Raw genomic sequence first — 23,419 nt, 5'->3', positions numbered from 1 at the left:
ATGTCACTTACTAAACCTCTCTCCAGGTAGGGTGCTCACGTGAGGGTTTATTCCACTTCATCTACTTAGAGACCTCTCCCAGGGGTCTCCGACCCTCAGGCCTGCATTTCTTCTTTCCACACCCCCACTTGCCATGGTCACACTGTGGTCGTTTCTGTTTTTCTATGACAGGAGGGATGAAAGGTTTATTTTGTTACAGATGTAATTCATCTGGACAGAAAAATGTGGTGGCAGGCACAGGAGGCCACGGAGGTCGGAAGAACTGGCCGGTGGGTGCTGGGAACCAAGCTTAGATCCTCTGCAAGAGCAGTCTGCGCTCTGGACCACTGACATCACTTAAGTCACTCAACCCGGACGTTGCTAATCCAACCGAGCTGAGGGCTGCACCTGGAAAAAAACTCCTTCAGCTGCTGCAGAAGAGTCAGATGTGGGCTGCTCTACTGAGGAGAAAGAAATAGATGAAGAGGTTCTGATTTCCACAGCTAAACCCATCTTGTTCTTTACATTATGAGCTTCTACAACTCAGCGGAAAAATTAATAATTAAAGAAAACAAAGTGTACTAATTTAAATGTCCCTTACTACATTAAGTCCTTAACAAATTAACTTAATTAAAAGACTGTTCGCACAGTCTTTTCTTGTCATTTTCCAAGTCTATGATTCCCCTGCCTAGCAGGGATGAGATTTTGTTCTTTTCCCGACATTGTGGGAGACCCTATGGGAGACCCTGGGGAAGGGAGGGGGAGGGGCCACAGGGAAGGGGAGGGGCCACAGGGACGGGGAGTGGCCACAGGGATGGGGAGGGGACATCGGGAAGTGGAGGGCCCATGCAGAGACTTCAGCTTCAGGTCTTCCCCTGGCTCACTCTCTCTGTGGACTCAGTTGTTAGAACTCTGAACCCAGGTCTCCCCAGCTGTGTCAAAAGTAATTTAAGGAGGGGAATTATTTTGGCTCATGCTTTCAGGGATGTCAGCCCACAGTCCATGACTCGGTCGATGACAGACTCACAATGAGGCTGAGCATCTCGATAGTGGAACATGTGGCCGAGGCTACCCACCTGATGATGGGTAGACAGAGGAAGGAAGGGACCATTTGTAACTTTCTAAGACACCTCCCCCACCAGAAACATACATCCCCCCAACTAAACCCTCCCCTAAAGTTTCCACCAACTCCCATAACAGCACTCCAACTGAGGACCAAGCGTGGAGCCATTTTGCATTCAGAGCCTAGCAAGTATTAACAACCTCCCCACTTCTGAAGACAGCTCAGCCTGTTTACTCTGTTGTGACAAAATGTTGGAGGTGTGGTGTTTCAGCGAAGAGGAATTTACTAGGCAGGGAATTCCAAGCCTGCCTAGGTCCTTCTTGCTCAGGAGGAAGGAGCAAGCATGGAGGTGAAGGAGGGCTTGCTTTGTCCAAAACCTGCTTTCTGGAAAATCTGCTCTTAACACTGCACTCGTCTATTCAGAACAGCAGAGACCTTGAAGTCCGGGTAACTCATCTCCTTGCTTTGGGGGCTGAGCTGAGGTCCCAACACAAGGATACTGGGGAGGTCTTAGAACCACTGCAGGATTGTGTCACCAGGGCTGCATTTTGAGTCTGACCTCAAGGCACCCACTAAGTGGCAGTTTTAAGACACTGGGAACAAGCATGGGCTTGTGCTGCTTTCTGTTGCTGCCATGACAGTCAGGAACTCTCTTCCATCTGGAGGTGAGATGCCAGAAGGCATGGCCCATCAGGTCAGCTCCCTTGTTGCATGTTCTTGGAGAGAAGCCATTTCTACTTTATCCAAGTGGGGGGCCATTCAGATCGCTGCTGCCACAGGCACTTAACCACCCCTCCCTCCAGCCATAGTCCTGTCCTATTTGCCCGCATGGAGGTCCCTTTCTCATTGGGTCTCTGAAGTCTCTCTTCCCATCATTCTGCTAATTACTTTCTCATTGCTGTGACAAGAAGCAGCTTATAGCAGGAAGGTTTGTTGTAGTGCATGGTCTAAGGGTACAGCCAGTCACGATGGTAGAAATAACTCTTGGTGACACTCACCTTACTTCCTTAGGAACCAGAAAACATGGAGGAAGAAACTCTGGGCTCAGCTGTTTCTGCTTCCTTCCTGTTTATTTAGTTCAAGACTCCAGCTCATGGGAGAGTGCAGCCTTCATACAGCGCAGTCTTTCCCTTCTCAGCCTCCCTGCAAATGCCCTCACAGGGACACCCAGAGCTGAATCTTCTAGGTGGTTCTAAATCTAGTCAAGGTGACAAGATGGATGTCGGAGGAGTTTGTCTGGAAGTTATAGCGTGATGCTTCATCAGTCTTCACGCCCAATGGAATGTTGTTATTATTCTCATTTTGCAGAAGGTAGAAGCAAAATTTAGAGAGATAAAATACCCTTCCCCAGGTTAGGAAATGCTGGACTCCAAATGCTTGCTTCACAAGGGCCTGGTGAGGAATTTATTGACATAAGTTTCATAGAGCACCCAGGATGTATCTCATACAAAGAAACATTTGTACATCTCAGTGTAGACTGCTCTCCAGTCGATGAAGAGAAACAAAAAGAAACATGTTGCCTCCAGTCAGAGCCCAGCTTCTGTGCAGGGAACTCAGGACTCACCTGGTTTTCCAGGGAGCCACGTGCTGTAAGCACAACAACCCCTTGCTGGCACCTAACAAGGTCAGAGAGAAGCAGCTTCCTATAAACCAGCACAAACTGTAGCTGTAAATGTTTCCAAGTTGTGTGAGCCCATATTTTTGAGATGTAGTCACATAAATGGAGTGTCTCATAGAAATGGAGTGTCCATTGACTACTTTTGAAACTTAAAGATAAAAATCACATCTTCCTTCAAAACGGTGTTGTGATACCAGCTGCTCTGCCTGGGAATTGAGGCTCAGTGGCCCTCCGGCCTAGCCTACTTGCCAAGTTCTGAGCCAGTGAGAAACCCTCTAAAAAAAGACAACAGTGCCTCAAAGACAGCACCCAGATACTCAAGGTTGTCCCTAACCTTCAAATGCACACACGTGAATTCACATGCACAGGCACACACGTGAACCCTCAGGAACAGTCACATGCATATATGTGCATTCATATGAGCTCTCATGGGCACACATACACACACACACACACACATACACACACACACACAGAGAGAGAGAGAGAGAGAGACAGACAGACAGAGACAGAGACAGAGAGACAGAGACAGAGAATTAACAGCAATATAATTGCAGAGTTTGGGGGAGAGGTGTGTTGAGGTTCAGTTTGTTGCTAAGTATTGTCATTCTAAGTGCAGGACCCTAAGGCCTGGTTTCCTCAGAGATGAGAGAGTCTGCGTATAGACTCATGACCTTGTCCCCAATTTCTGACTAGTGAATGAAAATGCCTACAGCCTATAGCTGGGCAGAATTGAGAGGCGGAGTTTGGTATTCCTGGGCTTGGGGTCAGAGGAGACCATGAGGAGAGGAAAAAGAAGGTGGAGAGAGGAGAAAGGCACCATGGGTTAGGAGTCAAGGAAGCCTGGCCAGGAGGGTTGGCCAATAGGAGCTAAGAGCAGTCCAGATGAGACATGGTAGTACAGGGTTATTGATAGAAAATGGATTTTAATAGCATAGAGGGTAGATATCTGTTGAGCCTTAGTGTTAATAAAGGCTTACTATATATATAAGGGGGTGTGTGTGGCTTTTATCCGGGAACTGAATGATCAAAGTCGACATAGAAGCCCCAGATTGGGATTAAATATTTTCAACAAGAGAGGTGTATGGGACGTGGGTTCTAAGGAGATACCCAACACATACTCGTTGTTTACTGGATTAAAGTTAAGTTATGCCACCTCTCCGGAGCTGTTTTGTCACCTGTAAGACTGTTATAATTCAAATTTAGCATCTAAGGTTTGGAGAAGTTTGGAGATCCGGGTGAGGGAAGGGTCCTGTGCAGCCTGTGAAATCGGGATCTCTATAGTAATCGTCGGTACTAGAAGTCGTAATGACATAGCTCTATGAAAGGGACATTTCCTTATACAGCTTTGACGATGGAAGCAGGATCAGGGGTCCTGGCTGAGGTATTAATGTTCATTGTTACCAGCCAGCTGGAGGGCACCAGGCCAGGAGTGATGTTGGGAAACGCTGGTGCCATCAATACCCTAACATTTGCTTTCCCCCTGAGCTTCACGTCCTTGTTGACACAGAGCCCATTAGGGACTGATGAACATCCTTGGAAGTAATGGGCTGGAAGGAGGCGGCAGCTGGGTTTCCTCTTGACATGATCGTGTACTGATAATCTCAGGCGTCCCTAATGTCTACAGCAGCATCGGGCTGCAACCAGGCGCTGGTGCTCTTGAGTCCACATGTGGAAACAACGCCAGGTCCAAATCTCAATAATAAAGTTTCACTCAATGTCTCAAAAGCTTCTGCTGTTACTGGGGTCAGTTAACTGGGATTCACGCTCTGTGTCTGGGAAACACCAGGATTCTTCTTTTCAGAGACAAGGTGGAACCGTGCAGAAGCTCGAGACCCAACCGATCCATCAGCATTGAGCTCGACAGAAAGCTTGCTCCAGAAGTTCTAGTTTACAGCAAACGGGAGCCAGGGCCTGCCTGCTTTGTGCGGCTTGCCTTTAAGGCGGCCACTGACTGCTCAGCCTGCTTAATTTATCTGTAGGTTAAACAATACAGGATTATGCGCATTAAAGCTTGCCTATCTAATGGGATACAGGAAGGATCCTGATATAGACCTGAAAATATTAGGGCACAAATTAGTAGTAGAAAAAGCAAGCTATAATACTGTATATTCAATAGTGGCCTGTGCTTGTGAGTTGAAAAAAGGATATGGGCATGCACACATGGACCCTCAAAGTCAGGAATGAGACACACAAAAAGGTTAAGGGTCCACAGGCTCTCTCAGCATGGGCTCCAGAGCAATACAAAACGCAGCAATGACAACCTGTTTACTGTGAGGGCAGAGTATTTTTAATAACCTTCTTTATCTGTGTTCCCAGCTTTCTTCATCTAAAGGTGTATTATGTGTCATCTTTAAATGAGAGAAGGGTGGGCCCCAGAACAGGCACAGAAGCGCCTGTACTGTCTTAAAGGAGGCACAACCAAGAGCTCAAACAGTAACCCTAACCCCTCAAAAGCACATGGCAGAAGGTGTGTCTCCTAGGTGACTCCATGTCCAGCCGAGCTGGCTCTGAAGAAGCCATTTGCCCAGCTTCTCTACTTTTGTGGCTCCTCTCAGCTTCCACTGTGTCTCCTCCTCCTTTGCCTGCTGCAGGCTGACACCCCAGCTCTCACACCCTTCCCTTGAGAATCAGAAATGATAAGTCACAAAAGTGGTGACTAGTGATCGCGGCCATACTGCTCGTGATATAATAACGTAGGCGGAGACCTCAGGCCCAGGCTGAGTAATTAGCTGGTTTATTCTGCACCTTGAACCCCTGGATGAAGTGAGGACTGTCATCCTTTTCCATCTGGAGCTGTCAGCGGTGAGGTAACTGGATGGATTGAAGCAGCAAACAGAAAAGCATCCTCAGTCCCGAGACTCGGCTGGCAAGTGAGGCAGGGCCACTCAGGTGCCTACAGATCACAGCCATCCAGCCACCGATCCAGAATGTCAGACAGCTGGCAGTTCTTTGACCAGACGGGCCTGCAGAGGGAAGGCCAGAGTGATCAGTAGCAGTTCCTTGTAGTCAGAGCTAGGGGTCCCCAGGGCCATGCTACCCACACCTGCCTGGCTGGCCCCGGGATATCTGAGTCTCTCCCTTGTGGAACTCAGGTGTTTGAAGTTCTTAGCACTCACCCTGGATGCAGGGTGATATACCCACACTGTCCCTGCCTCACACAGGAACCCCACCCAACCAGAGCACCCCAGTCCTCTAAGACAGCTTCAGAGTTCTCTGACTAGCACAGGGCCCCAGGGAGTGTCCATGGCCTCGGGCTCTTTCCATCCCTCTGTGTGCATCCTTCATTCTATAGCATCTAAAATTCCTTCTTCCTCTCCACCCTTCCTGGAGTATCTGGACTGAACCTCTAACCACTTCTCCAGATGTCCCTAACAGTATTCCTCCAGTTCCCGTCTCTAGTGCCAACTCCTGGACTTGAGTCGGTACCCCATCTGCAGTCCTGCTCCTCAAACTAGCAGGATGGGGGACCCATAGTAGAAAGAGGTCCCCTGGTCCCTTATAGCTACGAAGCTCCAGAAAATACACACATTCACATTCTCAGAAACCCCAAGGCTCTTCATAGCTCAGGGCAATGTAGAGAGAATATCTTATAAGCATCGTCTGTCAATAAAACAGCTTATGGCCAATGAGCTGAGGAAGAAAACAGGAGGTGGGACATCTGACAGGAATAGAGAGGATTCTGGGAAATAGAAGTGTGAGAGATTCATGCATGCCAGAAACTCTGAGGATACAGACATAAGAAGACAGGGAGAGGAAACCAGCCCTGTCACTGAACCCAGGTTAGGATAAAAGGGAAAACAAGTTAAGAGCAAGAAAGCGAACAAGGTGAAGCTTATTGTGGGTCCGTGTTCCAGAGGGCTTCCCACAAAGATCTCCAGTCTGGCTGGGGGTGGGGTCCAGGCCAAGGGGATAGAGTGGGAGCAGGGAGGGGGAATCACCTTCACTGCCTCTGCTGCTGCCTCTACCCGCATCTCCACTGGTGTCACCCAGTTACTCCCAGGTGCTGCACCTGTCTCTCTGTGCTGAGCTGGTCTGGTCTGGGCCGGTGAGATGCCAGCTAACTAGCAAGGAGGGGAGGGTCCTGAAGGCTCTTTGGGAGAGCAGATCTCTTCCCAAGTGTTACAGCTCTTGCGACAGAAACTCTCAGACAACGGAATGATTCTCACACACCTTTACTTCCCCCAAATAGGGTTCTTATATACAGTTTTGCGGTGGGTTAGGGTCTTACAGCAGATAACCCCTATTGGCTTGGTCTGAGAGCTTGGAGATACCTCATCTACATGTGGAAGAGCCTGAGGCACTGTTCCTACCTGACTGATGGCCATAGACCTCTCTGTGGGAAGGGCTGTGGAGGGCTGAAGCTAAGTGAAAGAAACCAGGGCCCCAGGAGCAGAGCCGAACACCTACTGTCCCATTAGAGTCCGGGATTTGAGGCCTATGCTTTACCAGGTACCCAGCTGCCTTTCACAGCCCACTGTCCCACAGCTTATACCTAGGCATTTATTAAAAAGAAAAATTAGTCTCAGAGTCATTATTTCTGGGAATTAAATGGCCAGGAGAGAAAGCATGAAGTTTCAGGCAGATGGTGTGGAAGGGGTTCCCCTTCCACTGTAGGGACCTTCTCTTTTCTTTGGTCCACCCAGCAGAGCAGAGTGACTCAGTCTGAGCTATAAAGGATACATGGCTGCTGTTCAGCTTACTAAGAACCTGCCTTACCAGGAGTCTGGACGATAGGGCCCCTCGGCCAGCATGGCTCAGTATCGTGCTTCCTAGTACCACACAACAAGGATGACTCAGCTCATTAGTGTTTCTCCTAGAGACTCAGCCAAGCTGACCAATTAATCAGAAAGCCCAGGCCACGTATGAAATGAACCTCAGACTTTCAGGAGACAGTTATCATTAACAAGATTTCCACCACTGTGTGCAATCTGTTCTGTTAGCCATGAGGCTGCTTTACTGGATTCATGATGTGGACAACACTGAGTAGACACTGCAAGAACCAAAGACCTTTATTGCCCGCCTCACTTTTCACAACCAAATCAATTCCAAAGGAATCCAAACTTTAAGCACAAAAGGACAAAAGTCGTAAAAATTCTATTTTGTAATTTAGTAAAAGTATCTAGGGCTTATGTGCTGTCTGCAGAGCCCCGATATGAGAAAACATGGATGGAGTTCTTTGAAGCCTCTAGGATAAAATACCTCTAATTCATGTGTACTTGTGTGTGCACTAGTGCACAGATGTACATGTGTATGGTGTGCACACTTATGTGTGTATGCTTGTATGTATGTGTGTGTGCATGCATGCATATGGAAGCCAAAGGATCCAGTCAGGCATTGTTCCTCAAGCATGGTCCACCTGCTTGTATGTATGTGTGTGTGCATGCATGCATATGGAAGCCAAAGGATCCAGTCAGGCATTGTTCCTCAAGCATGGTCCACCTGTTTGTATGTATGTGTGTGTGCATGCATGCATATGGAAGCCAAAGGATCCAGTCAGGCATTGTTCCTCAAGCATGGTCCTTGTTTCTTGAGATAGGGTCCCTACTGGTCTGAAGCGGCTGGCCAGTGAGGCCCAGGATTCTATCCATCTCTACCTCCCCCAGCCCTGGGATTACAAATGCATGTCACCACACTTAACTAATTTTTAAACATGGGTTCTGGGGATCAAAGTCAGGCCCTCATGCTTTCCAGCAAATACACTACCAACTGAGCCATCTCCTCCATTCTTAAAGACATTTCTAAGAAGGGGGCTTCACACAGATCCAGAAACCACAAGAGAAAAGACAGACATATTTGATTCTAAGAAACTGTTAGGTCTCCTTTACCATGAAGACACCAGAAACAAAGTCAAAATACAAATGACAAATCCAAGACAACAACTTGCACAGATGTGGCTGATGAAGATTTCACATCCCTAGTCTATAAAGGACGCATTGCTTATGTAAGAAGGGTCTCAAGAGATGTCTCAGTAGTTAAAAGTATATACTGGACCAGAGTTCAGTTCCCAGCAACCACAAAACAGCTCACAACTGCCTGGAACTCCAGCTCCAGGGAACACAGTGCCTTTTTCTAACCTCTGCAGGGACTGCACACACACACACACACACACACACACACACTTAAAAATATTTCTTAGTCTTAAAATAGTTGGTAGGAATGAAAGAAAACATAAGATAGTGGATAATATTGGTGGTCCGTCTGACTGGGTTTAGAGTCATCTTAAGACACACTAGAGTGCCTGTGAAGGGCTTTCCAGAGGTTTAACTGACCATGGTAAATCCTGCCTTGAACACAGGTGATAACCACGCTACAGGCTGGTGTACAAAACTGAAAAAGCAGAGGAGGGGAGGAGCCAGTTAGTAGAGTACCTACATTTCTCCCCGCTAAGTTTCCTGATCTGCAGACATGTGAGCAAACAACATCACCCACACTGCCTTACCCCTCCAACTATAATGAACAGAGTCCTCAAAGTAAACTTCTTCTCCTTAAGCTACTTCCTGACAGGGATTTGATTGCAAGCAGTGACAAAAATATGAGTAAGCACCTTATAGAAACTTAACCAGGACATATGAAAGGACAATCACTTTTTCTTGTGGCTAAAAACACAAAGTGCAAAACAACAGTCTTACACTTTGCTATTTTCCATGACAGTGCCAGAGTTTGTGGTTTCCTTAGTTGCTGAGCAGAGGGAATGCAAGCATCCTGGTGGGGTGAGACAAGATCCAAATGGCAGTTCACCATGTCTTTCCAGCTTGTATTTATTCATTTATTTGTTTTGCTTTATTTTTAAATAGGGTCTCATATAGCACAGGCTAACCTCAATCCCACTATGTTGCTGAGGCTGAACTAAAGTTCATGATCCTACTGCCTCTGCCTCTTGAAAGTTGGGGTTGTAGGCATGCACCACCAAGCCCAGTTTATCTCCAGCTTTTTTAATACACCAAATAGTCCTAAAATGTTTCCTGCAGGAGATCTCCCAAGCAGACACTTGAAAGAACATACAAGTTCTAAAATGCTGAATGTTTACAACAGAATTCTTTAAAACAGCAATAATGGCCAGATAGATGTATAAATTAAAATTTAACATGGTATAATTTAAAATGGTATAATATGGCAGTATTCAATGATCATCCTCTGAATTAAAACATTTCCATTCTCAGAAGGAGGCTTCTTAAGAGCTAGGAAATGAACAATTCACAAGTCTCAGAAAGTCCCTGAAACTTACAAGACTCTCAAGGCTTCTCCTTTTCCAAGGTTACAGAAGTCATGAACAGCTTCTTGGGGAGGAGATTCCAACCTATCCATCTGACTACAAGGCACACATCACTCCAGGTTTACAGCTTTAATGAGTCCACACTAAGATTGGGGTAGGCTTCTTGATGTTACAGTGTCTTTGAGCTGTCCCTGTACCTAAAGTAACATTAAGAAAGTCATTGGTTTGCCAAGCTGGACTTTGACAGCATTTTTACTTTGACCTGTTTGGGTAAGTAGACATTTGTTCACATTGCCCCAGGATAGTATCACACAAGTACTAGACACAGGGCTACAGGCTGCAGTTTAAATTCAACATGACCTTGCAAACACAATTTAAAAAAAAAGCAGTAATAAAAAGGTCTGACCCTCAGGGGGCTAAAGAGAGAGATCAGCAGTTTAGACTACTGGTTGCTCTTTCAGAAGACCTAAGTTCAGTTCCCAGAACCCACATGGTGCTTCATAACCATCCATAACTCCAGTTCCAGGAGCTTCGATCACTTCATTTGATTTCCAAGGGTGTGAGACACGCATATGGGACATACACATGTATACAAGCAAAACATCCACACATAAAATAAAAGTTTCTAAGAGAACTAAAAGATAAAAATTCGGATCTCTGAGACAGGCTACGTCAGTAAAGGTGTGCTCATAGTGCAACCATGAGAACCCAAGTTCAGAAACGGGGAGCAGGCACAAAAGAAGGGGATCCATGGAGCTCATTGGCCAATCAATCCACCTGAATCAGCAGACTTCAGGTTCCATGAAAAACCCTGTCTCACAAAAATGAGGGAAAGGGTAAGTGAGGAAGACGGCTTACATCAATGCCAAGCCTTCACACACATGCACACATGTACAGAAAACAGATAACAGACAGACAGACAGACAGACAGACAGAAAAAAAGTGTGTGTTATTGATGTGAGCTATGATGGTGAATCACACTTTGTGAGAATGCTTCCAGGGAGATTCCACTGAGCAGGGACCGCCCACCCAGAATGTAAGCAGCACTGGCCCACAGATTGACCAAAAGGAAAATACAGCTGAGAACTATCATACACCTCTTGTCACACCTTGACTGTGACTCTCATGAGGCCAGGCACCTCACACACTCCTGCCACACTGACTGTGCCCCTCAAACTGTGAGCCAGAATGCATGAGTTCTCTTCTGCCTTCAGTTGCTTCTGCCAGGCATTTGGTCACAGCCTTGTTCAGCCTCCAGTGTGAGCTGCAGACACCCACTTACCATGCTCCCATCCCCTGTTTTCCTTTCACGATTTTCTTGGCGCATTCGATCGTCTCCTTTAAGTTTGGATTCAGTAAAGCTACGAAGGAAGTAGAATGGGTTGATGCTGTGGCATCTGATGACAGCAAGCGTATCACTCCACCCTACAACCTCCCTTCCCACTGCTCGCCCTCACAGTCTGTCATTTACAGAGGCTGAAAACCCTAGACACTCCTCATCAATCAGGGTAAAAGGAAATGTTCTCTTTATTGAGGCCCAAGGATGCTGGGACCTAGACCCTCTGCTGCAGAGACCCCTCAGGTGTCAGGGATGCCTTGCCTAGCCTCTTGGTGTAGCCTTGACTCGGGACCCACTTTTCATTTGTCTGCCTCCAGTTCCACTCATCGGCCATGTGGCCTTGGATGTGGACTTGATGTATCTGGGCCCCGATTTACCTGTTTGTAGAATTGGGTAGAAACAGTACCTATGTCTGAGAGGCCGCTGTGAGCATTAACTGAACTGACAACCTGCCAAGGTCTTAGGAAAACTCTTGACAAAGCTCCCTGAAGCTCACAGGACACAGGAGTGGACCCTGGCCAGTTGCTTCGTCTAAGCCAGAGATTCTTAGGTCCCTTAGGAGAGGCAGATATGTCCTCTTTGGGGTTTTCCTGTCTCCTCCTTACAACCACTTCTGATCTGTCATGGTGACAGTATGGCTCCCCTTAGGGAAGCTAGTGGACATGCATGGGTGACATAGGACCAGACAGAGCAATCTTCCTACTCTCAAGCTGCCTGAGCTCTGTTGCCTGCCCCTGCTCCCAACTCCCAGACATCCCAGCACCTTCTGGGCCCATCGGCTTTTATCTTTTCTTCCTTCTCAGGCTAACACATCCTTCTCTCATGCTCCTGTTAGGCTAGCACTTCCCCTCCCAGGGACGAGCTTCAGACACAGCCAGTCCCCTCTCCCTGTCTCCTCCAAACATGGAGGTTCTGCAGCCTCCTGTGCCCCGAGGGACTGGAGAGAAAGGGACCCACCAGTGCAGGACACGCTGCAGAGGTTCTTGCCATGGTCACACCATTCACTGTCACGAATCTGAAAGAGGCCGAAGCCGGTGGAGCCATCTTGTGAGTTCTCATAGACAGCTGAGGGGTTGAACTTGCTCTCAAAATAAGCCAGGCACACCCCTAAGAGGTGGAACAGCGTGTGGTGTGAGAAGAGGCTGGTAGTAGGGGATGAGATGGCAGGGGTTGGAGATCAAGGAGGTGAGGAGAGAGGGCCTGAAAGGGTCCGTACTCACAGTTTTCAAGGCTGTAACCCTCGAAGTAATGCAAGCCCCCGTCATAGAGTCTCTTAGCCACTGTGCAGCGCCCCAAGATGGAAGCACCGATCGGAGTCAGCAAGTAGCTGATGAGGAGAAGCACCAGGTACAGCTGCATCTTCTCCAGGCTTTGGTGGCTCAGGGCTGCGGATGCTAGCTGAACGGAGAGTCTCAGGCAGCTCCTTCCAAGGTCATAGGGACACAGGACTTTCCAGGGAAAAGAGAGGCACTGAAGGGAGGCGGTCAGGAAGAACAACGAAAGAAGGAAGAGATGGAAGGAAAGAGGATGAGAAAGAGGAAGAAGAAACAGAGTAAGAGGAGAAGGGGGAGGGAGACGGCTCACTGTATGTATGTCGCTGAGCACAGCCATTCCTGCTCTGGTGAATTACTTCCATTGACGTCTTTTTAGTCTGTACTGTGTCCCCAGTTGTGGCCTCAACAGTCTTCATGCCAGGTTTTCTGTTAGCAATCTCCACTGACCTCCCTGGCTGTCGACACAGGGGACAGCGCCAGAGGACAAGCCACTGGCCTCACAGTGCCTCCACTTCCTAGTCTGCAATGATGGGTGGTCTCTCAGATAACTGACCTCACGTCCTCCGCTTCTGCAGTGACCACTTAAACCTTTCGCCGGCACAGGCCCATGCTGCCATCTTCAAGCGCAGCTGAGCAATGGCACCCAAAATGCACACGATGTTACCTTGGGACATTGCTGGCTCCTCGTTCACAGAACACCCTGCTTGGGCCTGTTTGCAAGAGCCACGCCCCTTTCACTATACACCCACTAGTCTCACCTTGGTGTCTTTGAACGCAGACCTTCCCTAACCATAGATCACACACACAGCGTCCCCATATACACCATCCCCACAGGCCACTCTGCACCCACTGGCCCCCACCCCTGGTACAACTCCTGAAGACTGACTGGCCCTGCCTGAGGTCTCCCTTCCCCTGCCCAGACTTTGCTGCCCACAGTCCCTTTAAGACCCCTAGGGAATGAGAACCCTAGCTTTGGTTGCTGTCCCATGCCTCAAAACAGAATATCTGACTGGAAAGCAGGGTTTAGCCTCCTCCCAGTGTGCCCCACACTCTGTCACTACAGAGCACTGGACAATCACCTCAGGCTGCTGTGTTGCCATTCACACATAGGTACGCTCTCCCGGTGACAGTCCCCTCTTCCTGGAGCCTGCAGCCATGGTGTAGAAGGTTCTTGGTTGGGGATTATTCTGTGTATTGGAGATCTGGCACATACCCAGAGGGTGGCTTAGGTGTGAACTGTTGCCCTTAGACTCTTAGGTTTGAACCAATGGCCCAGGCACTGATGCTGTTTCCAGAAGGTTTAGAGCCTTCAAGAGGTGACACCAGCCCCACTTCCTGTTCTCTGCTTCCTAATTGCAGATAGATGTGACAAGTCACCTTGGTGGACAGTACCACCAAACCAGAGCCACAAACAAATCTTTCCATCTTTAGGTTATTAGGCATTTGGTCCCATCTGTAATGAGCAAAATGTCCTCTGAAGAATTAAATTGCCCTCTACCATGCTCTAATAGCTTACATGAAAGCTTTAAGTGGGGCAAAGGTGACAAACATGTTTAATTCTGCTGTGTGGTTAGTTGCATACCTGACCACTGTCTCAGGAGGTGGTACCCTGTTCTCAGATAGCCTGGGTCTTAATAGCTGCGTTGCTCTCTGCAGCTGGGATGGCAGTGACCCCAGCAGTGACCTTAACAAGTTACTCAACTTCTCTGTGCTTCAGTGCCCTTGCCTGTCACACAGAGGAAAACACTCCTTGCCTAGTTGTGCTGAGAGAACGAGTTCAGTAGAGCAAGCACTACATGCTCAGGACAGCCTCATTCTGAGTCCTGGTTGCACACCCTTGGTCCTCATTAGTAACTGAATTTCTATGCACAAGGAGAAAGACCATGTTGACATTTTCCAGCCGTGCAAACAGTATTTCAGGAAGCATTGGTGTTTCCCGGGCTAGGCACTGTCTCAGCTCCTCCCTCTCTCCCTCCAGCAGTTAATTCAGCAGGAACGTGGACGCCGTTCTAAAGCACAGCCACCCCTCATCTGCCTGTCTGCCACTGCCCTGCCCCCGGGTCACCACCATCTCTGACTAATTACAGGTTTCCAACAACATTTCCCATGTACCATTTGTCCAGTTCCTTCTGATCTGGCCCCTGAGTCCCTCTTCAGTCTGACCCCAGGCCACCCCCAACCCTTTCTCCCCATTTGCTCTTCCATGGGCTCCCTGAATGCATTCACTGGACCACACCAATCCCACCACGGGTCCTTTGGGCCAGTTGTTCTTCCACCTACATGACTACTCCAATGACCATAGTATTAACCATGGCCACTGACCCACTGAGGAAGGTGGCTTGGTTGTCTTTGTAATACACCCTAACGGCAGTCACTGTGTTGGTTTTGTTTTCTTGCTTATGGCCTCTGTCTCATGCTGAAAGCTTGCCTGACGCTGTCACCTCCCCAGAGGCCAGTGTCCAGTACCTTGCTGGTTTTCAATGATCTTGTTGAAAGAATGAGCAAGCTTACCCTTCCAAAATGTGTCTCCAGATGACCAAAAGGGGACTTTGCTGACAAATGTGCTCGACAGCCGTATGCCCTCTGCCTGTCTCTGCTCCTGCCCACAAAGGCCCACCTATCAGCCTGGCAGGGAGTCCACGTGGCTTGGAGGCTGGGTACTCTGCCAACACTGGGTCCCCTGGGCTTTCTCAGATGCCAATTTCTTAGTAACTCATTTGTCTTCACCCAAGAGTTTCTACACCATCGATCCTGCTCCATGAGAAACTCTTCTAGAACCTTCTCTATGACATCTGTGAGCCAGAATGTTCTGAAAGGGGAAGGAATCCATCATCACCACTGAAACCATATTAGCTTTCTGCTAGTGCTACGGCATGTGTGAGAAGTCTGACATGAGCCTCAGGAGACTCAGAGAAGGGTGCCAGGCAGGCCCAGGCTCCTTCTGGAGACAGTAAAGATGGTCCATTCCTGTTCACACAGCATGTTGGCTGAAGGCTACTGTAACTGCTGAGGGCTACCCGTACTTCTCACTCTGTTCCCCTTCCTAGACATCAAAGACATCAAGGGTGAGTCCAAATCCCTCCCACCAGGACTCTGTCCTACCTTCATCCTGCAGGTCAACTCCTTAGGTCTTCTCTTCCACTATTCTGAGGAATTTTGTCACTGATTGGTCCACCCAGACTTCAGGGAAATCTCCTCTTGAGGTACTCAGCCTTAGTCATATCTGAAATCCATTTTGCTAGTGACACATTCTGATGTCCCAAGGGGTATGGCAGGGACATGGCATTACCATTGGTGGAACATGACAGAGAAGCCCTTAGTCTGTCTATTCACAAGGCCCAGGATCAAGGATGCTCTTTCTGGATCTAGGCCACCTAATCTGAGACATGAAAATGTCAGCTTGGGTTATTTATTGTTAGGTCTCAAACGATTAGAGGCCTTAAGATAGGAGAGGATCGGTTGACTTGTGGGAACATGGAAGTGGTTCCAGATGTCTCAGTTAAGATTGGAAATGACATGATTGATTTAAAATAAGAGTGGAAACACACAAAAGAAAAAAAACTAAACCAGCTCCAAACACTTCTGCTTAGACCCTTAAGTACATCAGCAACCTTCAGCATTGTTCTTTCTTTAAGCACTCCGACCTCAGAGTGTGTGCGTGTGTGTGTGTGGAGTGTGTGAGTGTGCATGTATGAGTGTGTGTATGTGTGCGTGAGAGTGCATTGTGTACTATATACTACACTGTATATCACTTGGAGTATTCACTGCTCTAAAGTAGAACAGTGACTTAGAAACAGACAAAGTGTCATCTTCCAAACCTCCCCTCTATGCTGTCAAGATTGTAACTTTAATTTCTTTGAAATCCTATTTCTATTGATGGCTCTTAAACACTTTAACCTTCCTTGTAGCCCACCACCAACCAGAGGTGTTAGAAAAGAAAGGATACGGGGAAAGTAGGCCTGCTTAGAAAGGTTCTTCGGAGCAACGCCCACCTGTGTTGTCTAGAAATCAGCGGTTCAGTTCACTGGTCAGCAGGCAGTGGCAGCTAACCACTTACAAACACCTCACAGATACACCAGCAGTCCAGTTTGGTAGAGTTGGGTTAACAACAGCAGTGACATGACCTAGCAAAGGCAGCCAGGTCTCAGCCTTGGCTCGAGTCAGCAGGAGGGACCCGGAGGGACACCAGGAGAAGTTCTCAGCTGTGCCTCTCTCAGGGAAGCAAAAACCAGCAAAAACACGAGACCCACAAGCATTGCACAGCTAGCTGTACCAGCAAGCCTAGCTCTGTCTCCATCACTCCGTGGAGTCCTATTTATACCTTCCAAACAGGACATGTCCTCCACGCGCCTTGCCTCAGCATGGGTTTTGCCTCAGCCAGTGCATCCAATCAGCCTGAGTCCTTGGAAGCGGCAGCAAACCGCAGCACAACACCAGGAGTTTTTTGGTGCATTTCTCTCTTTGGAGTCCCGACAAATGCAGCTCAACTACACAGTATAAGGAGGACCAATACATGCATGTTGTTAGCAAAGAATCCTTCATCACGTGTCCTTTCACATGCTTGCTTTAGCAGAACATCCTCTCTCCAGTGTCTGCTTCAGTCAAACGTTCCTTCATGTCTGCCTTAACCTTTCACACCCATGTCCACTTTGATGGTACGTTACTTCATGTGTTACTCCAGCAAAACGCCATCTGACCGACTTTCTAAAGAAGTTAGAAGATGTTAAAAACTTACCCTACATTTACTCCTTCAGCAAAATGCTTTTTGATAACTCCCATTCCCCAAGTTTCACAAAGTATTCAGCTTATGTTTATCATTACCTTAAGCTGGAGTGACAGATTGTGTCCAGCATGACTAGTCACCTGCCTCAGCCTCACACTCACCTAAGCTGGCAGGTCAGCACTGAGGGGACACCTGGGTGACAGAGTATATGTTGCTACTCACACCGGAGAGCATCATGTAACTTGATGAACTTCTAAAAAGCTTTTGGGGATCAGCTTGGGTTAGCACACCCCTAGAGACTCTCTCTAGTCAAGAGAAGTATCTCGCCGGGCGGTGGTGGCGCACGCCTTTAATCCCAGCACTTGGGAGGCAGAGGCAGGCGGATTTCTGAGTTTGAGGCCAGCCTGATCTACAGAGTGAGTTCCAGGACAGCCAGGGCTACACAGAGAAACCCTTTCTCGAAAAAAAAAAAAAAAAAAAAAGAGAAGTATCTCCTCAGGAGAGAGCAGAGGTAGCCTAGCTGTCTGGCTTCTAAGACCTCTGCTTCTGCATATACCTCCATTGTTGTTTGTGCACACTTCTTATTTGTCTGTGGAAAACCAATACACACACAGAAGGTTAGTGGAGCGTCCTGGGAAGCAGGCCCCCTTACTAGTTGAGGGCAAAGACTAGGAGGCACAGCACAGGAGCTAAATACAGAAGCTGTTATTGCAACTGTTCCTTAGGAAAGAAGCCATGCCAATCATTTCCATGCTGACTAGTGACTGCTTTGGGCTATAGTGGCAGAACTGGGGTGGGGTTAAAGGGCCTTTGAAATCTGAAGTGTTTATTATTCAAAATAATATCCCCCTCTGGAACATAGATTTGACTGGACCAACTTGGTTTTGTATTTGCCACTAACTGTATGGCCTCAAGGCAGCTACTCCTCCTCTGTGTGCCTCGGCTTCTTCATCATGAGGCTAAAGATACAGTGATACAGTGTGCACATTGCTCAGAGCCCGTACCATGAATGGATGTGGATAGCAAGTCTCAGAAGCTGGGCAAAAAGTTACCAGCAAGATAGGAACACAGTCAAACTGACCCCTGCCTCTGTCCCCTTCCCACTAGTGTTCAACTGCCACTGGAGGAACAGATGGCTCCATGGCTCCATCTCCTCCAAACAGAAGCCAGCAGCACAAGCAAACCCCTAGGTCCCAGTGCCCTAGCCTCCTGCTCAGTAGGTTTCTGGTGCCAGGATGATACTCCAATACAGGCCTTTTTATGTAGTCCTCCCTTGTGAGCAAAGTGCAAGGAAGACAGAGACTACATGGCTGACTCCAGCTTCAAGGAGAGGAAGCAGTCCAGGCCTTGACAGTCTCCAACAGAGGGATCCAGTGGGGTCATCCCTGGGCCTTGGAAACCAAACCATCCTTTGAGATGAGTGCTCCTGTATGACTCTGACGAGCCTTAGCTTACCAGGGATCCCCTGACTGAACAACGCAGAGCTGGGGGTCGATGCAAAAGCAAGAGGAATTTTACTGTTCCAGCATGCTGGGGTCATCCTGCATCCAAAAGGAGAGGCGATGCCGCTGGGCAGCTCATTCGGCAGACCTTTATACAGTTTCAGGGGGTAGCATAGAGAAACAGCAGCTAGGCACAGTATGATTGGCAGAACGGTTTGACTTTTAAACTGATTGGTCTTTAGGGAATGAAGTGGCAGGGACTTCCCTTGTCAGTGGGTGGCCATCAGTCCGTTCTGCGGAATGTGTCCATGTGCTGCAGGTTGGTCCCCAACCCCTGCGGTTTGAGGAATAAAATGTTGATTAGCCTCTCTCTCTTCCCGAGGGACAAGTGTTCCAAAGTTCCTGAGCTGACCTCTTCACTCCCTTTCCGGTACGGTGACTCTAAGGTCAGTGAACGAGCCTTCAGCTAAAACTGTTTCTGGTGGAGAAATCACACAAAAGGAGAAAGAGTTAAGGATGGGGAAATGGAGTGCACATATGGCTTAGGGTCGAGGAAATGGGGTGCGCATGCGGCTCAGGGTCAAGGAAATGGGGTGCGCATGCGCTAAGCTGGCAACTCGCCAAGCATGCTTGAGACAGGAGGATCAGCAGTTTGAGATCGTCTCTTGACTACACAATGAGAGAAAGACGACAAAATCATCTATACATGATGATGTGATATCCAACCTAGGATCAGCAATCAGATCTAGACAATACCGCTTGCTGGCTACGCGAGACACTAAGACCACATTGTGCGGAGGCTCTTCTGGTTCAGTTTGGGTCACTTAGAGCCAGAGAATGCTTTGATGCAGCGTCCTTGCGTCTGGGTTTGTTAGATGTTAGATACAACAGAAGAAACCATCACTGTAAAAGAATGGGCTTTTCTCCGCCTTCCCTTGTTCCTAAATAATGACATAGAGACCTTGTATTTGTTTTAAGCTTTTTGCAGTATCGCTGGGAAGATTCTGATCTACTCTAACCCGAAAATGCTGGTCTTAGTCTACTTCCCAGCCTGCTTCCCAGCCATGTGGCCAGTTACATGCCATCTTGGTGGTGCTGCGCCCTGGCCTCCTCCTCCTCCTTCCACATCCTGATGGTTAACTCCCTAGAGTCCTACCTAAGTCCCGCCCCTTCTGCTCCTGCCCAGCCACAGGGTGATCAGCCCGAGAGACGAAGCAAACCAATGCTCCACAAAATACTGAGTCGGGAAATGCCCTGCAATAATGACAACATCAAAGTATGGACAGCAAGCAGATCTCAGGCACAGAAATCAGCACTCGAACACAAAGTGCGCAAAGCGTACACCACAGCACAGAGTCACCAACGGTGGAGGCGTGGCCAGGGTGGAGGCGTGGCATCCATAGCAGTGGGACACAGCTCAATACTGGGCAACCCGAACGGGCAGGGCATGCACTGAGCAGCCCCTGGAGTCACTCTTAGCAGAAATGTTTAACCTAAATTATCATGAAGACATGCAGTTGAATGTCAGTGTCTTGAAAACAGAGGAGGCAGGAAGAGTGGAGGGGACTGGAACCCACACTTCACTGGGTAGACTAAATCTTCATAAAAGCCAAAGGCAATTTATAATCTCAGGCTGCGTTCTGGTCTGGGGAGATGGTTCGGTTGGTAAAGTGCCTACCATGCAAGCATGAAGGCCTGGATTCAATCCCCAGTACCTCTGTAAGAACCAGGCCCTGCAGCACACACATCTGTAACCCTAACACTGGGCACAGGGTAGAGATGGCCCACACAGGTGGATTTCCCAGAGCTGACTGGCTGGCCAGCCTAGCCAATCATTGAGCTCCAGGTTCAGTGAGAGATCCCAGCTCAAAAGACAATTTGGAGAGAAACTGAGGAAAGTAACCAGTGTCAACTGCTAGCTTCCTCATGTATGCACCTACAAGCACACACGCATGCACACAAAACAAAAGAAGATAAAGGAGTTATAGAGGACATGTGTGGCACTTCCGGTTACAGCCTGGGTGGCAGTTGTTGGGAAGGTGCTGTCCTTGCTCCTGAGAGCCCATTCCAAGTATTTAGGAGCAAAATGCCACAGCGTCTACAGCTGGCTTTCAGAGGGTCTGTCTAAAACAGGGGTGGAAGGAACACAAAGCAGGAATTTTAAACCCAAAGGCCCTTCTAGAAATTGAGAACCTGAGATTTAGACCTAGCTGCTGACCTGACTGCTGAGGACCCAGCCCCAAGCTCCTGAGTGGCAGTTGTTCTTACAGCGGCCTCTCAGTGTGCCCCAGCACTGGGCACTCACCAGACAGTGCCAGAACCTTCCTTGACAGATGGCCTGTGTCTGCTGAACTGCTATCCTCAGGTACCACAGCCTATAATTGTAGCTATATCGGGGCTGTTATCTACCATCCACATCTATAGAATATCAACACGTGCCCAGAAAGCGTGCCAGCTGGCCCACCCCACTCCAAGATCATGCTGAAAGCATTCTGATTTCCCTATTTGCAAAGTCATTTCCTCTGTGCAGCTGTCAGTCAGAGCCATGTCACGCAGCCTGGCGCCCTTCGCAGCAAGCTCACACCACTGCTTCTAGTGGAGCTGGAGAGTGATGGGCAAGCACACTCAGACCAGCACATTCACACATGTACAAGACCCCGACCAGAACAAGTCCCAAAAGAAAGAAGGTCGGGCATGCAACTAAAACCACCTTCAAGGAACTCCAATGGTGTTTAAGTGTAGGACAGAGATCATATCAAAGAAGGTGGAACCTGCCCTTAGCTGTGTCTAGACCTGCCCTAACAGAGGGGGAAGGAAGAGGAGAGTCTGACGAGGACATCCTCGTGAGAGAGAAGAGAAGTCTCAAGACCCATCTAAGTCACCTTGCTTCTTCTGTAAACCCAGCTATGTAAAGCAAGAAGTTTGCCTTGTGCTTTGCCAATATAGGGACCCAGAGGCTGCAACAGCACCCTCCAGAGCGTGACACCAATCAGCAGCCACGAACCCCCTTTAGTCAGATATTGTTCCTCGATGCTGAAAGCCCCTACCGGCTCTGAGGGATCCGAGTTGGCTGCCACACCTTACTCTTCAAATCAAATCATTCTTAGCTGTGGCGTTGTATGCCAAGCTTAAAACATTAAGCTGGCATCAGGAAGGCCGCTCCATGTCTGAGAACTCACTAAGGGTTGGTCTGAAAGGAAGTGTGCTCACAGCATGAAGAAAGGCCACTAAAGGCAGAGGGAGGTGGAGATGTTATCTTTTATGAACACTCTTCTTGCTACCATGTGGGAACAAAGCTTCCCTCAGCTACCCACAATGCAGTGCCAAGGAGGAGAAAGGCCTCAGGCTGTGCCAAGAGAAATACTGCGCAGGGAACAGGCAGAGGGCTTGTCACGACTTGGCATGGTGGGAGGCAGAAATGCCATTCTGGTCCCTAAAGTCTTAGGAGATGGCATCACAAAAGGGACGAGCAAAAGGCACAAGGACGCCTCCCCCAGAGAGCCCTCCAAGGTGCTCTGAAGGCACTGAGGCATCAGGTTGTGAGAAGACAGGACATGGCTTGACCATGCTGCTACTAAAAAGGAGTCACGGATCCATATAAGAGATACTTGAGGTGCGGCCCCACCTCTACAACCCTTGTACCCCTATCATGGAAGAAATAGCTGCTGGCAGGCAGTCAGAGGAGGAACAGGAGAAGGACTTTCAGTTACTCTGAGGCCCTAAACCACTGATTAAAGGATAAATGAATGAAGAATGAAAGAATGAACTGATTTTAAGTGAAGAATGCTTGCCATTGCCTCATGCCTCTGTTCTAATACAATCGTCTTCCAACGACTAAAATGTAAATTCAGTTACTTGATCAACAACATGAATTCACTACCTCCCACCATGATGACCCACAACAGGAGAGAAACACACAGGGTCACAAGGCCATGAGATAGATAGATAGATAGATAGATAGATAGATAGATAGATAGATCGATAGATAGATAGACAGATAGACTGATAGATAGATATCACATTGAAGACCTGGGAGACAGTCAATAAAGCACTTGCCTTATAAACCTGAAGGTCGGGGTTTGAGACAGCTGGAACACACCTGTAGTTACAACGCTACAGAGCGGGAGGCAGGTAGCTCTCTGGAAACTTGTCCAACTAGACTGGCTTATAAGGCAAAGTTCCAGGCCAGTGAGAGACCCTGTCTCCAGCAAGAGAAGGAGCCTGAGGACCAACAACCAGACTGTCCTCTGACCTCCACATGTGTACCATACGTGCAAGCACCCCACACACTCACCTACACACACACACACTCTAAAATACACAATAACTTCAGAAATCAGATTTACACCATTTCATGTTTGGACCTTTCGATCTGAAAAGTTAATGTGAGCCTTGAAAACATGAGTCGTGGCACTGGGATGGTGATAGTCTTTCCTGGGGGACCTGAGAACTTGCAACTCACACTACCCCTCTTTGTGGGGAACCTAATGGTTGCAGGATTCAGTCACCCACCCGTATCACCCAGACCATAAGCGGTGGACCCTTCTGCCTGATCCACAAGGGGTCCGCTCAGATCCACATCTACAGCGGCTTTTGTGCTTACTCAGTAAAATGCTTTTCTGGCAAACATGAAGACCTGCTTTGGAGTCCCCAGCATCCATGTAAAAGCTGAAACCCAATTCTGGAAGATGGGCAAACTGATGACCTCCAGGTTGGATGAGAGACCTCATCTCTAACAAAATAAAGTGGGCAACAGTCAAAGAAG

The 23,419-nt window shown here is 48.3% G+C and overlaps 1 protein-coding gene across 2 annotated transcripts in view; it reads right to left on the bottom strand.

Moving 5' to 3' along the window:
* Positions 1-5,375: 5,375 nt before the first annotated feature.
* Positions 5,376-23,419, bottom strand: part of Lyzl4 (lysozyme like 4) — a 61,245-nt gene continuing 43,201 nt past the window's right edge. Inside the window, exons 1-5 of one of the 2 annotated variants that reach the window (XM_028767388.1) lie at positions 13,569-13,624; positions 12,436-12,685; positions 12,173-12,322; positions 11,159-11,237; positions 5,415-5,626 (exon numbers count right to left, since the gene is read on the bottom strand). In XM_028767388.1, the coding sequence (XP_028623221.1) occupies positions 5,557-5,626; positions 11,159-11,237; positions 12,173-12,322; positions 12,436-12,685; positions 13,569-13,589 (570 nt within the window). In that variant the 5' untranslated portion in view covers positions 13,590-13,624 and the 3' untranslated portion in view covers positions 5,415-5,556. Of the gene's footprint in view, positions 5,627-11,158; positions 11,238-12,172; positions 12,323-12,435; positions 12,686-13,568; positions 13,625-23,419 lie in introns of those variants that run through there. The other variant, XM_028767389.1, reaches the window with a different exon arrangement.

Source organism: Grammomys surdaster, unplaced genomic scaffold (genome assembly GCF_004785775.1).
Source record: "Grammomys surdaster isolate TR1022 unplaced genomic scaffold, NIH_TR_1.0 172, whole genome shotgun sequence".
In the NCBI taxonomy this organism is placed as follows: Eukaryota; Metazoa; Chordata; class Mammalia; order Rodentia; family Muridae; genus Grammomys; species Grammomys surdaster.
This window is presented reverse-complemented; position numbering and strand designations above follow the sequence as displayed.